This window comes from Drosophila virilis, unplaced genomic scaffold (genome assembly GCF_030788295.1).
Source record: "Drosophila virilis strain 15010-1051.87 unplaced genomic scaffold, Dvir_AGI_RSII-ME tig00000644, whole genome shotgun sequence".
Classification (NCBI taxonomy): Eukaryota; Metazoa; Arthropoda; class Insecta; order Diptera; family Drosophilidae; genus Drosophila; species Drosophila virilis.
Genome location: NW_027212814.1, coordinates 3,494 through 17,530, shown reverse-complemented (window position 1 = coordinate 17,530; position 14,037 = coordinate 3,494). Strand labels below are relative to the sequence as shown.

The following is a 14,037-nucleotide window of genomic DNA, read 5'->3' as shown; positions in this document are numbered from 1 at the left end:
GGTGCCCACGGCTGCTGTCGCTTGGCTGTCAGTTTTGAAGGCCATATCGAGCCGCGGGTCTGGCCACAACCACGAACCTCCACGGCCAGGGACATAAAGGAGGAGCAGACGCTTCCTACAAATTGGTTGCATTTCCTGGCGTAAAGCTGCCAAAACTCTGGAGCTCTGGCCCTAGAGTTGGGCCTCCAACGATGACTCAGCCGCGGGCAATCGTCATTTTTACTTTTGCTGCACTTTTTGTCTAGTCGTTGCAATTTGGTTGCCTTTTCGTTTATTTTAGTTTTTCTTGTCTTTTATACTATTTTTTTTTTTTTTTTTTTTTTTGTTTGCTGCATTTGACATTCTGTGACTTTTGCTGGCGCGTAATTTATGTGAGTTGTGCACTACACGGCACAAAAAAGGAGGCAACTTTAACAACCAGCGACATTATGCGAAAAGACAGTTGCATAGTGCGGACAATAACAACAACAAATGGCTCAACTTGCCGCATAACTTTGTTTGCCGTTGCCCCACATAAGTGGGCAAAAGTACTCGTAAGTAAGTAAGTAGTTTGTCCCCGGCTCCGAGTGCTTTGTATGCCAGTCCAACTGTCTCTCTGTCTGTCTGTCTGTCTGTCTGTTTGTTTGTTTGTTTCCCTGTTTGTTGTTGTCAAGTTGTGTGCGTGTCGCCACATACGAGTTTCTTGTTATTCATATTCATTAGCGCTCTATTGTGTGCCCTGAAATTGCTATAGGACTCGAAATTTTGTCAGCAATTGTCAGCTAGAGAAAATCCAGCTGAACCAGTGCCAAAAGGTGTTGACTACGCGAGCAATAAGTCGAGTTAATATGTTTTGTTTTTGGATAAGTAGATTTATAAAAATTCGCATATTCGCAGCTTAGCTTTCATTTTCCTTGACTTTAGTGTGAACAGCTGGCATAATATTTACCCAAACAATGGGCAAATGGATATATTTAAATTTCCAATGAATTTTACACACATCAAGTCGTCTCTGAAAAATCCATCCCCTCAGCCCGAGCGGACTTGACGACTTCCAGAAGGCATCATTCTTACACATCAAGCCTAGACAGTAACACCTAAATTCTCTTCGTAGTCTCAATTTGTTTTGGTTTTCAGGTAAGCTAAAAAAAAAAAAAAAAAAAAAAATTAGAAAAATAAATTAAATAATTTCTAAATATCATTTTCAGAGCAATCATGTGTTGTGGACCTTGCGGTGGCTGCTGTGGACCCTGCGGCGGCGGATGTTTTGGACCTAATGTTTGCGGTCCGTGCTATGCGACAGGACCCTGCTTCGGTTGCTGTGGCGGCAGTGCCTGTGGCCCTTGCGGTGGTTGTTGCAGCAGCTGTGGACCCTCTTGCTAAATCCGAAAACCCGACTCTACACACTAAAAAATGGTTCTGCAATGCCTGGGGGCTGCACAAACGTATTTTTGGCTTGAAACACAAATCACATTGAAATGCTATCAAAATAAAGGAATGTAAGAATTCGTAAAAGCACTTTGAATATAATGTAGTATATACAAATGAGGGAGGGGATCTGGTACAATACTTATTTATGTTTTCGAGCCTTAAATTGTACCAAAAACATAATAGTGGCCACTCTTGTTTACACGGTTTTTAATTTATTTAAGCTTCCAATAATAACCACATTACCCTTATTAAATTAACTCGGCAATCTAATTATGCTTGCCTGTTTATGGCTGCATCTCTGTGTGTATAAATGTTTGGCTAGGAAAAAATATTTTCTTTTTATTTGGCAAAATAGAAGCGATCCTTAAACTTTCAAATAGAGCTTCATTTGGATCTCGCCAAAAGTTCGTTATAAAGCCAAAATCGTGCACATTCAGTATTAAGTACTCATGCTAACTGCCATGCAAGGATAACAGTCACCCGGCCACAAAGCGGGAGAGCTGCCAACTTTATTTAACTGTTTGCCAAGCTGTCAAGCACTAGCTAACTGCCACACGCTCCTACACACACACATCCCACATCCACATAAGTGTTTGGGTATGGAGTTTTTGTACTGGGTACTGCTCTCTACTCTCCTGCTACCACTGGCTGTAGTCCTTGCTGTGGTCCTTGTCCCGGTTGGGAGTACAGCGTAAAAGCCAAAAAGGAAACGCGCTACATTTGCGCTCAACGTGTTTGCCTTCAACGTTTCACGCTTCGATTGCCATACAGCCAAAGCCGGAGTCGAGCCACCTGAGAGCTCAACTGGCACACACACACCTTTATATATGTATACAGATACATATTGAGCTACAGATACTGCTGCAGAAATGCGCAGCCACACAAATACAAACACACACACATTTTAATCTAGCTGCAGAAAAATGTATTCGTACACCCAGAGCAGCATCAAGTATACGCGCCGTGTTGGGCGAAATTAAATTTTAAATATTTATAAAGCTGGGGCCAATAAAAGGAATTCGCAATTGGCCTGATTGGCTTTTAATCGCAGCAGACAGTTTTTAATAAATATGCATAACCGGGAAAGCCTCCTCCTCTCACCCACAGCTGGACACGCCCCAAAATTGGCTCAACAGCTAATTTCAATTGGGTTTTTGTGGGCGGATACGGACAACAGCTCGAACTCGGAACGGATGCTGCATTGTGTTGCGGAAAAGCCAAAAATCAAGTGCAATTTATGATTGCCATAAAATTGCGTGGATATGTGGCAACAGCAAGTAGCCGGAGCCAGATCCTGCGCCTCGAACGGATGCCAGCTGCAGCTGCAGAAGACTAACCCCAGCTGTTACTTATGTAGCACGTAGCTGGCGTATTTCGTAGATACACACACACAATGTTGCCGCTTGGAGCGGGCCTCGCACCGGGCTTCCGGTGACTACATAAGATATCCAATCGGGCAACTGCAATTGCGTAAATCGAACTAGACTGCTAGCCCATAGCTGCATTCTGCATAAGGCAAGCAATCAAAGTTGTCCGGGCAGCCAAATGTCAGCTACCCGAAAGCTGCCGAAACTCCACAGTGCGTGCCATCAATTCAATCATCATCATCTGGAGCAACATCATCATCGTGTCGTTGGTTTTATCGTGTAGTTTGTCGCATTGGCTGAGCTGATAAGCAGAACAGCTCGTAATATGCTTGCCTGAGTGCCGGCTCTTGGCTCCCGGCACCCGGCACCCGGCTCCCGGTTCCGGCCTTTTCCACTCGACTCTAGCCAGCGCTTGTTTATTCGCCGGCAAAATTGTGAAATAATGTGCTGCAATCAATTCGCAATACATGTGCTCTTTGCCCACATTCCCCGGTGCAGCGCAAAAATATGTGCACTCAAGAGTTTTGAAGCGGCAGCTGCCACTCTGGAACAACAGCAACAACTCTCTGGCATACCATGATGAATATGTTTACATCAATAACAACAACGAGAAAAAAGGGGCTATCTGCGGCATGCCGAAGATTTAATACCCTTTCAGATCATAGTGATCATGCATAGTGCTCGTGTAACCATACAACAATCTGCTTTTCGACTGATCGTTCCTATGGTAGCTATATGAAATAGTTTTCCGATTCAGCTGGTTCCCACATATTTACTGCCTGCAACAGAAAGAAGCACTTCTGCAAAGTTTCATAAAGATAGCTTTAAAGTTGAGTTAGACTGCAAGATGAATAATATATCGACTCGGTTGCTGATACTGATCAAGAATATACTTTATGGGGTCGGATATGTCTCTTTTTGTGCGTCACACATTTCATGACAAAATTATAATACCCTCTGCATGGGTATAGAAACCCGGGTCAATAATAAAGCACTGCTCCAACTCGCTCAGCTTCTCTCTATAGCCGATGGCTGCAGCTGCCGATGATGAACACGTCAAAATGAGTTTACTTTGCGGTCTGATGTCAGCGATTGCAGCCAACGACTAGATGCCCCGCCTTGCCCATAAAGTGCTTGACAGCCAACCAACGAGAGATTAATCAGACGCGGGTCCTCGAAATTTAAAAGTGTATCGTAAAGCTATCTCGGGCTCAATTTAAATCGAAAGCTGGCGATCTATTGGAGGAAAACATTTCATGTTTAGGCTGCGACTCACTTGTCATAACATGTAAAAGTTTCCAAATTATAAAAGACACAATTGCAAGTGTTATAAAAATATTAAAAAATTCAAGGAAAATAATTAGTATTTTCATCATACGTATATTTTGTAGAGTTAGTCGCAGTTACAGAAAACAAATGGAGGGAAATGATAGCGTGAGGGGCATACTGAAGGTTGGGGCCAATCTAGGTGACACTGTTATATTGAAGACGGCCAAGTTCGATGAGATGAATGTTCTGGCGACCTTTCATCCGGCCAACAAGGACTACGGCCATATGATTATCGATGAGCCGAAGACGCCGTTTGTGTTTGATGACGACTTGCCGCATGATCTGGACACGGCCACGCTGATGGAGAAGCTGCGCCTGGCCTCACAATCGGAGACGCCGGCTTTCGGCATGGATGCCGACTCGGACGATTCGTCGGTGGACGAAGACTATCCGGAATCGGTGGATGAGAAGGTGCGTCGCCTGGAGTTTGAGCGTCGTCGCAAGCTGCACTACAAGGAGTTTTTGTCAGTGCCGCTTGCTCGTCGCCTCATTGCCCAGGAGTTCGGCGATATGATCAGCTCGGAGGTCAGCATTAAGGACGAGACAATGCCGGGCATGGAAAGCTGTGAGCTTGAGGAATGCCCTGGTGAAGCCTCCGCCCGAAGCACTTTAGGATCACCGATTTTACTGGGCTCCATGGCGACATCGAGAAGCAGCTTTGAAGAATTACAAGAACCAGCAGAAGTCGAGCCGGGTTTCGGCAAAGATCATCCCTGTTACCAAAAGCTTATGGCCGAAATGAATTTATTGCCAGATGTCCCTCCCGTTCGACAGTCAGTGACAATAGCAGCTGGAGACCCTGCAGCTGAGGGAGAGCTTCAGCAGTTGGGAAAGGACGGGGCGGAGCAGACGGCGCCAAGAAATGCCTAGGCCACAGATATGTAGATCTCATCTGGCATTTGAAGCTAATTTATGTTATGCATTTTGATGTTCTCCTGTTCAAATTAAGACTGCCTGCTAGCGATGTCTATTAAAATTGTTACGTTCAAGTGAATCGGCATTGTTGTTAACCCGACGGCCGGAACTTACTTGAGATTAGCCAAATGCTTTCCAAGCCAATTGTTGGCCAGTTTCGTTGATGCCCTCTTCCTGTCCGAGCTCATTTGGCTGCCTGAATATTTAATTACGTCTTCTTGGCCACTCGTTTCCTGTTGTTCTTATCCTTGTCTGCAGCTGGCTTTGTAATTTCCATTGCTTGGTTAACTGTCTCTGGGTTTTGTGCATCGACTGTCGCAAAACTTTGTTTAATAACTAATTTCGACATTTTGTTTTGTGCACTGCAACGTAATTGAAAATTCCTTTGGCTACCGAACGCATTTCCTTCTGGCCAAGATAAATTAATTTTGATTTATTATTGCAGCCGCACCTCAACATCTTCTGGTCATGTCTCGTCAACAAGTTACGCCATTTAAATATTATGTTTGCTTCCAGACGCCAACTGGTTTCTGGCCTAAACGCCAAATGTCTTTCAGTCGTTTAAAATAATTGCGCATAATGTTTAAATTAGCAGTCAAATAAATGTGCTATAATCAGAGCTTTAATTATTATACGGCCGCTTGAATAATTTTCACAAATCAAAATTGTAAGAGCCAATGCCCAGACCAGAGCCATTAACTGTCATTAAGATTAGATTTTTCGAGTGTGCAAAATACTTAAATTTAATCAGCTGCATAAATTGCCCTAATAAAATAGAAAGTAATACCTGGACCTGACGTCTTATTAATTAGCAGTATCGTATTAAGAATCAGCTATGTAAAATTAAATTTGAACAGTGCTACAAATTTATGACAAAGAAAGAACAATAAAATTAACCAAATATAAAAAATAAAGAGAACAATACAAACAAAATACATAATATAAATAAAGTAAATATAATAAATAAAATTAATAACATAAATAACATATATAAAAAATAATTATAATAAGAAAATAAGCTTCTTCAGCTTTAAATTGCTTTAAGTACAAAATAATATGCCATTTAATGGGCGGCTCCTCTCCTCGCATGTCTCAGGTCCTTTGCCCACTTGTCGAATTGAAGGCACGTAGAGTGTGCTGGGAAAAGCCTTTAATGTGGATTTGCTGGCTACAGCATGTGCGAAATGAAATTTAAGTTGGCCCAATTTATGGCCTGACCAGAGCTGAAAGCCGCAGACGCTGCCATCTTCATATGCCGTGCGCCTGTGTGTGCGCGTGTCTTTCTTTAGCACGACAATTGCCGTGTACATTTCATTAAGTGCATAAGCCGTCGGCTGTCAGCGCTGTGTGTAATGCATTTTAAGCCGGAAAATTATTTTTAATGCTATTTACAGCACAAATGAAAATGCAAGCGTAAATAAAGAAACGGCAGTCACGAACTGGACTCGTCTGGACCCAAGCCCAAGCCGGAGCACAACAAACTTAACTACAAGCTGCACAACAATTGAAATGCAGCCAACTTAAAGCTGCACCCGTTCCCGTTCCGTTCGCCTTGTTGTGGAGTCAAGTTTGGTGCTTAAGGGGGTAAACACGCGCGCGTGTCACTAAGAGTGCAGCTAAATATTTGCCGAAGCATTTTTGGTATTTACGACGGCATGTCGTGTGGCATGCGGCCACTTGGTCCCAAGGGATGCGCCTAGAGGTGCAGCTTGGCAGTCGCCCAGGTTGAAGCGTGCGGAATGCGCTGCAGGAGCTTGGCGCCGCAGCCAAAGCCGGAGCCAATGACAAATACTTGAACGCTGTGCAGTGCGCATCAATTCTCATTTTGATAAATTATAAAACGTCCAACGTGGTCGGTTCTAGTTTAATGGATTGCACCATCCTAACTAAATCCATGTATGTAGCATGGCAATCACATCTCCCCAGTGTGTGTATGAATGTATGTGGATCTGTGTGTGTCTCTATAAATATGTATATATATTTTATCTAATGCCAATTTCACTTACCGCTGCACAGAGTATTTTGTTATATATTACCATTCTCCGCAATTCTGATGAATTCTAGTGTCTTCTACTGTCTTTCACGTTTTGACTGAATAAACTGTATCCCCGATCATACTCTCACTCTAACTAACTTGTGTTCTATCTTTCGCTGCTTCCGCTCTCTATCTAATTGTATACATGTTTACATCTCTATGTATAAAACTATTTTTCCTGGCTAACTTACTGATTGCCCCAACCCTAGCTAGGAAGCTGAAATTTTCACTGCACTCACCTTTTGTGATTTGTGGTTTCGTGAAATTCCACCTGCATGTGTTGAAAAATCGCGATAAACGTGTTTATGGAACTTTTTTGTTCACCGTCCGATCGCCCTTAAACTCAATTTCAAAGGTCTATGTTCAAATTCATTTCGAAAACTGCATTGCTCCTTTGTTTTTTTTTTTTTTTTTTTTTTTTTAATTATATTTAGTTTATTAAGAAATCTGGTATCCTGTTACTCTATGTTAGCAACTTTTATCAGAGTGACATAATTACTTAGCTTAGCGATGATTGTGGTTTTACAATTAGTTATACAATTAGGTTAACAGATTATAGAAACATATTTTGGTGTAATTAACGAAGCTTGTCACCTATACATAACGATCGATTAGGTCGGTTGGGTAGGTCCTCTTCAGTCGCCTTCTTCTTCGCCTCCTTAGCAGGCTCCTCGCCAGGATGTTTGGATGGTTGTGGAGCTTTGTTGAGTAGCTCGCTGCTTGCCTGTTGACTACGTCGCCCACCATTGGAACCTTGAGGTCCTTGGCGATGTCGCGTGTGCGAATATACCATTCGGCTCCAGTTATTTTGCGCAGGGTTTTGGCCTGAATGATGCGAATTTTGTTCAGGTGTGTTTTTGCAGCTATACCGTAAACTTGAAGCCCGTAACGCCACACTGGGGCAAGGATTACCTTGTAGATTAGGACCTTGTTTCGGAGCGAGAGTTTGTTTTTGGAGTTGAGGAGCCAGCTCATTCGCCTTATCTTAGATTTGATGTTGCTCGTTACTGCAGAGACGTGCTTACTAAATGTAAGTCGTCTGTCGAGAGTGACACCTAGGTACTTGTGTTGACGATATTGCTCTAGAAGCTCACCATGAAGAAAAAGTCCGGGGCATGAGTCCTTGCGTAGAGTGTGGGTAACCGTGGCGCACTTTCCAGGGTTCACTGCGATGTTCCATCTACAAGCCCAGTTTTCAAATCGCTTGAGGTATTCCTGCAAGAGGTCAGTTGCCACGTACACACATTTGTTTTTTGCAAGGATTGCCGTGTCGTCAGCAAACGTGGCCACCAGAAGGTCCTGCCGATCATTCCGTCTGCTTGCATTTGCTGTGGGCATGTCATGTGTAAACAGGCTATATAGCGTGGGACCCAAGACGCTGCCTTGTGGAACGCCCGCTTTTATGCGTTTGGTTTGAGAGGCTACTCCATCCTGCACCACTTGAAAGGTTCTCTCAGTTAGGAAGCTCGCAATGGTGCTAAATAGCTGCGGATTCAATTTGTCCTTTATCTTGGAGAGGAGTCCTGCGTGCCACACCCGGTCGAAGGCTTCTTGGATGTCGAGGTATGCTGCCACCACATACTCTTTCCTGTGAAAGCCGTCCAAAATATAATTTGTGACCCGATGTAGTTGCTCAGGGGTACCGTGTTTGAGTCGAAACCCAAACTGGAACTTCGGGATCAAGCGTTTTATTTCCGGGGTATCCAGGACCCTTCTGAGGATGCACCTTTCCAGAATCTTACCAAAGGCAGGCAGGAGGCTGATGGGGCGATAGGATCCCAGTTGATTAGGGGGCTTTCCGCTCTTGTGCAACATGATTATATGTGCCTTCTTCCAAGCCACTGGAAAGTAACCTAGCCGAAGAGCTGCATTAAAAATGGCGACGAGAAAAAGCACCGCCTTGTATGGCAGTAGCTTGATTGTCTGGTTGTCCAACCGATCTTCCCCAGGGGCTTTGCTGCTTTTTAATCTCTTCATCTCCTGCTCTACTTCTTGGAAGGTGATTGGCGATACAGGGAGTGACATTTGGAGTGGCGCCTCCAGGATTTGCGCGACTCGCTGTATCCTTCCATGCGATGCGGTCTCAAACGGCTTGAAGCGCTCCTCCAAGTTGCAGGCAAAGGCTTCGGCTCTGTCCATTGGTGATCTGGCCCAGGTGTCATCGGGAAGTCGAACGGGGAACTTTGGCGCAGCTTGCCGCTTGTATCGACTGCTAAGTTTCCACAGCGCGAATTTGGAGCTCTCGTCTGCCGTTGCTTCCTCCAGCATGGTGTCTGTGGCATTTCTTTTCGAGATAATCAGCTCCTTCCTGACCCTGTTAGCAATACGACGATAGATCCTGTCAATCGTGGGGTCCTGGGTACGGACATACTCCCTCCTCAGTCGCTTTTTTAGGGCGAGAAGACCTTCCAATATGGGGGAAAACGTCCTTGGCCGCTGGCTTGTAGGGGCTGAGTAGATATGTGCGGGCGCAGCGTTGGCGGCTGCGGCATGTACTTGGTCCAACAGGGTTTGTACTGCAGCGTCGACGTCCTCAACTGACAGAATCTGCGTGTTTAGGTTGATCAAGCTATTTAGTTCGGCCTTAAATCGTTGGATGTTCGACCCAGGGAGGACAAGCCTGCGCTTTTTTGGGATCCTTTGTGCAGCCGTGTTGATCGTTGTGAGGAGTGGCAGATGGTCGGAAGATAGATCATACTCTTCGCGAACCGATAGTACGCTGTTGGGGATGCCCTTGAATATAAAAAAGTCGATACAGGAAGGCGTACTTTGCCGGTTGTACGGAAAGTGGGTAGGTCTACCGGTGGCCAGTACCTGGGCTGAGCAGGGAGTGAGCGCCTCATGGAGCGCAGTGCCTCTGCTGTCAGCTCTGTAGTTTCCCCACAGTCTGTGCTTAGCGTTGAAGTCGCCTCCAACGATGAATTTGGGGCCAAGCTGGCCAAACAGGGAATCAAATTCCGCTCGGTTCCAGGGGATGTTTGGTGGTAGGTATGCTGCCGCAACGAGGATTTCGCCCAAGGGAGTCTCCACCATGATAGCAGCCAGCTGTGTGTCGCTGGAGGTCACTGTGTGTAGATGGTAGTGTGCTAAATCCTGCTTTGCCAGCACTACAGCACCACCTCTGGCTCGTCCTGTAGGGTGATCCGCACGGTAGCAGACGTACCCCTCCATTGTTAGGTACAAGTTTGTGTGCAGATGTGTTTCTGAGATGAGCATGATGTCTACATCATGCTTTTTCAGAAAAAGCTTGAGCTCGTTAGCATTTTGGAGGATGCCACGAGCGTTCCACGATCCGAGACGTAACTGGGTAGCCATTATTTGCGGCTTTTTGGGAATCTAAGCTGCGGGGAACCTTGCGCATCCTTTAGCTCTTTAATGCTAACCAGAATGGTTGCAACTGCGGCATTCAGTGCTGCAATGGACTGCTGGAGGTTTTGAAGGATGCCTCCAAGGGAAGCGTCTTGCTCCTGAGGTCCTTGCAGTGGTTGTTGGAGCTGCATTGGATTGACGGTGGGCTGAAGAGTGCGCGCTGGGGGTTGGCGGACTTGTACATGATGGCCTGGCCGTAGCGCATCAGCATACGACAGGCCCTGTTGCACAATTCGGGAAGGTACGAACTGCTGAGTGGTTCTTCGTGTATTTTGAGGATGGCTATATCGTGTAGGAGGGGAGACATTGATGGCCGGCTGCCTGGCATTTAGTCTCACCTGATAGCTTTTGCAACCTTTATAGGAAGCAGCATGGTTTCCCTCGCAGTTGGAGCATCGCAGGTCTGCCACTGTTTTGGCCTGGCACTGCTCGGAGTTTGTCCAATGGGACTGACCGCACCTACCACACTTGGGCTGTTTGAGACAGTAGTTTTTGGTGTGGTCGAACTCGAAGCAGCGGAAACACTGCCTTATACTATTGTTCTTCCTCGGAAGCTCAATAGTGACCCGTTGGCGGCCAACCTTGTTGAGCCGCAGCGCTTCCCTGTTGTTAAGAGACTGCTTGAGATCGACAAACCAGAAGTTGCGACTTGGAAAGTCGTTGGTGGAGTCTGCATCACTTGTTGGCTGTCTGGCGCCCGGGTTGTAAAGGTTCGTCACAATATGGCCGTGCGATGTAAAGGCAGCTTCAATCTGGCTTCTGGGAGTGGAAGCGGCCAGATTTTTAACCACAACGCGGTATGGTCTGTCTTCCTTTAGGCAGAAGTGGGTAAATTGCACTCTCACTTCAGTGAGCTTGCGGACAATTGCTCTGTGGGTGTCGGCATCTTTGGCGTAAATTCTTAGATAGCCAGAGGGAGAGACCTTGAATTCATAGGCGTCTGCGCCCACTGCCTGATCTATGGTTCGCTCCATTGCGACAATATCGCTGACTCCAGGGACTGTTATCGGCCTGGGTTTGGAGATCTTTTTCGCTGATTGTTGTTGGTCTGTGACTGGAGGCGCTTCGTCGGCAGTGTCCATCTCGCCGTCATCGATTACAGAGGCGTCTTCCTGAGGCTCAAGGGAGGCATATCTGTTGCTAATTGCCGAAGCGGTACTGGGAGTTGCGGGCTTAGCTCCAGCGCGGCTGGTGTTGCGGTTATTTAGTTGCTTCCCTTTTTTTACGCCTTCGGATAATAATGTAGTCCCACGCCGTTTTTTTGCGGAAACCGTTTGCCAATCTACCAGTGGCTCTTCGAAGGCTAGCGTAGCACCTGCGTTCTTTATGGGAGGCAGAGGGGGGTTTGTGACACAAGAACCAGCTGCCTGGGTGCCATAAGGGGTGGACTGCAAGGTCGGATTGGCGGCTTTGGGGCGGGTCCCGATGGGCTCTAAAGCGGCGCGGCTTGTGCCTGTTGAGGCAGATGTCCTGCAGCCGCTGCTGGATGACGCTGTGGTTGTGGTGGTTGTTGCTGTCGTTGTGCTGACAGTGCCGTGCTGTTGCGGTTGCCAAGTCGAGCATTGCTGGGTACCGGCTGATAGCGAGGTGGAGGCGCCGTTCCGGTTTGCACTACTGGCGAGCACGTTGTTGTAATATTGGTAAAAATCTTCCAGTGGCCTGCTTCCGTCGAGGCGATCGACATTAGCGGCTATATTTGTAGGGGATATTATTGAGCTGTTCGGCAGCGGGTAGATTGGCGAATGAATTTCTTCGTTATTTTGGGGTCGGTTGTTTGTAGCCATTGTTCTTTACTTTGTTATAATTTTTTCCCCACAGGGAGAAAAAAGAATAAAAAATAAAAACAAAACAAGTTTTTTACACTTAATTACAAAAATAACCCGTATTTTTGTAACAAGTGATTGATCACAAATTGTGACTTTAGTGTCAGCACTGTCACTGCAGTGACTGTTTTGCCAGCACTATCAGTGCAGCTGCAAGCTGAAAGCTCTCTCGCGAAAGCTTTGCTGCACTCGCGCACACACACACGCACTTGAGTTGCGATCAGCTGAGCGCAGCTTAAGTTTTGCAAGAACTTGTTCTCACGCACTGCACGCGGTAATTTTTTTGTTAAAATATTGTTAATTTGTATAACACTCCGGCTGCCAGAGGCAGCAGTTGCGTATAGTTTACCCACTATAAGCGGGATTTGTATGGATTGCCCTGGGGCGGGCTTTATACAGTGTCACTGTCACTTTCTTGGTTTATGCCTGCTGCCAGCGGTGCACTAACGCGCACACACACATCTCCCCAGTGTGTGTATGAATGTATGTGGATCTGTGTGTGTCTCTATAAATATGTATATATATTTTATCTAATGCCAATTTCACTTACCGCTGCACAGAGTATTTTGTTATATATTACCATTCTCCGCAATTCTGATGAATTCTAGTGTCTTCTACTGTCTTTCACGTTTTGACTGAATAAACTGTATCCCCGATCATACTCTCACTCTAACTAACTTGTGTTCTATCTTTCGCTGCTTCCGCTCTCTATCTAATTGTATACATGTTTACATCTCTATGTATAAAACTATTTTTCCTGGCTAACTTACTGATTGCCCCAACCCTAGCTAGGAAGCTGAAATTTCACTGCACTCACCTTTTGTGATTTGTGGTTTCGTGAAATTCCACCTGCATGTGTTGAAAAATCGCGATAAACGTGTTTATGGAACTTTTTTGTTCACCGTCCGATCGCCCTTAAACTCAATTTCAAAGGTCTATGTTCAAATTCATTTCGAAAACTGCATTGCTCCTTTGTGGAAATCGGCGTCAAAGATTTGGTGGCTCATGTTTCCGAATTATTTTCCAAAGGTATATATGAAAAATTATTTAAGACATGGTTTCATGGTAAAGCCTCTAAATCTATTTGGCATTTAGTTCTGTCAAAATTCATATAAAAATGGTACCCTTAAATATCCCATACAGACATAGTCCGAAATGAATATTGTCATATCTTCATGGCCTTTTTAAATTTGGTGTCCTATGGTATTCGCTAACACCATATAAATTTACTCGTACTTATTACTTTAATATTACTTATATACTTATATATTTCAACTTATGCCTTTACAAGGCATACCGTAATTAATATATTCCTATTTCCAGTTGAAGCTTTAATTTTGCGAAAAAATTAAGAATTTGAATACCCAAGCCATAAAATTGAAGAGGCGCAACTACTTTGGTCTAAAGAAATCACAATTAATCAAACAAGAAATTACCGAAACTTTAGATAAGCAGTGATGTAAGAGCGAGTGAGATGATGATAGTTGCAGAAGAGATCAGACAACATTTTTTCACCACTTAAAGAAGAAGAGTCAACAGTATAAAAAGAGCTGCGCTTTGCGGGTGGACTTCAGTAGAAGCTGCAAGGCGGCCGTGCCAAGGTTTACGTATTAATGTGCATTTAAGTGTTTAACGGAATGGAAGCAGATCACAAGTGAGAGGAAGGGAGATGGCAGTGCAGGAACAATTAAAAAAGAAGAGTGAGGAGTAATGACTACTGTTGATCATCGAGTACGATTGAAAGAAGAAGAGTCAACAGTATAAATAGAACAGCGCTTTGCATTTGGAC

The 14,037-nt window shown here is 45.0% G+C and overlaps 1 protein-coding gene and 1 long non-coding RNA gene across 2 annotated transcripts; both read left to right on the top strand.

Annotated features, from left to right (window-relative positions):
* The first annotated feature begins 848 nt into the window (after positions 1–848).
* On the top strand, positions 849–1,494 carry LOC116652161 (uncharacterized). The gene is made up of 2 exons (XR_004305161.2): positions 849–1,116; positions 1,188–1,494. It is a non-coding gene; the product is annotated as an uncharacterized lncRNA (long non-coding RNA).
* Positions 1,495–4,066: 2,572 nt separating this feature from the next.
* Positions 4,067–5,100, top strand: LOC116652154 (protein phosphatase inhibitor 2-like). The gene has a single exon (XM_032440116.2). It carries the CDS (start codon positions 4,194–4,196, stop codon positions 4,974–4,976), a length of 783 nt encoding a protein of 260 aa, XP_032296007.1. The 5' UTR covers positions 4,067–4,193; the 3' UTR covers positions 4,977–5,100.
* Positions 5,101–14,037: the final 8,937 nt, after the last annotated feature.

Excerpts from the sequence above, each read along its gene's own strand:
- LOC116652154 (XM_032440116.2), top strand. The coding sequence starts at position 4,194 with ATGGAGGGAAATGATAGCGTGAGGGGCATACTGAAGGTTGGGGCCAAT.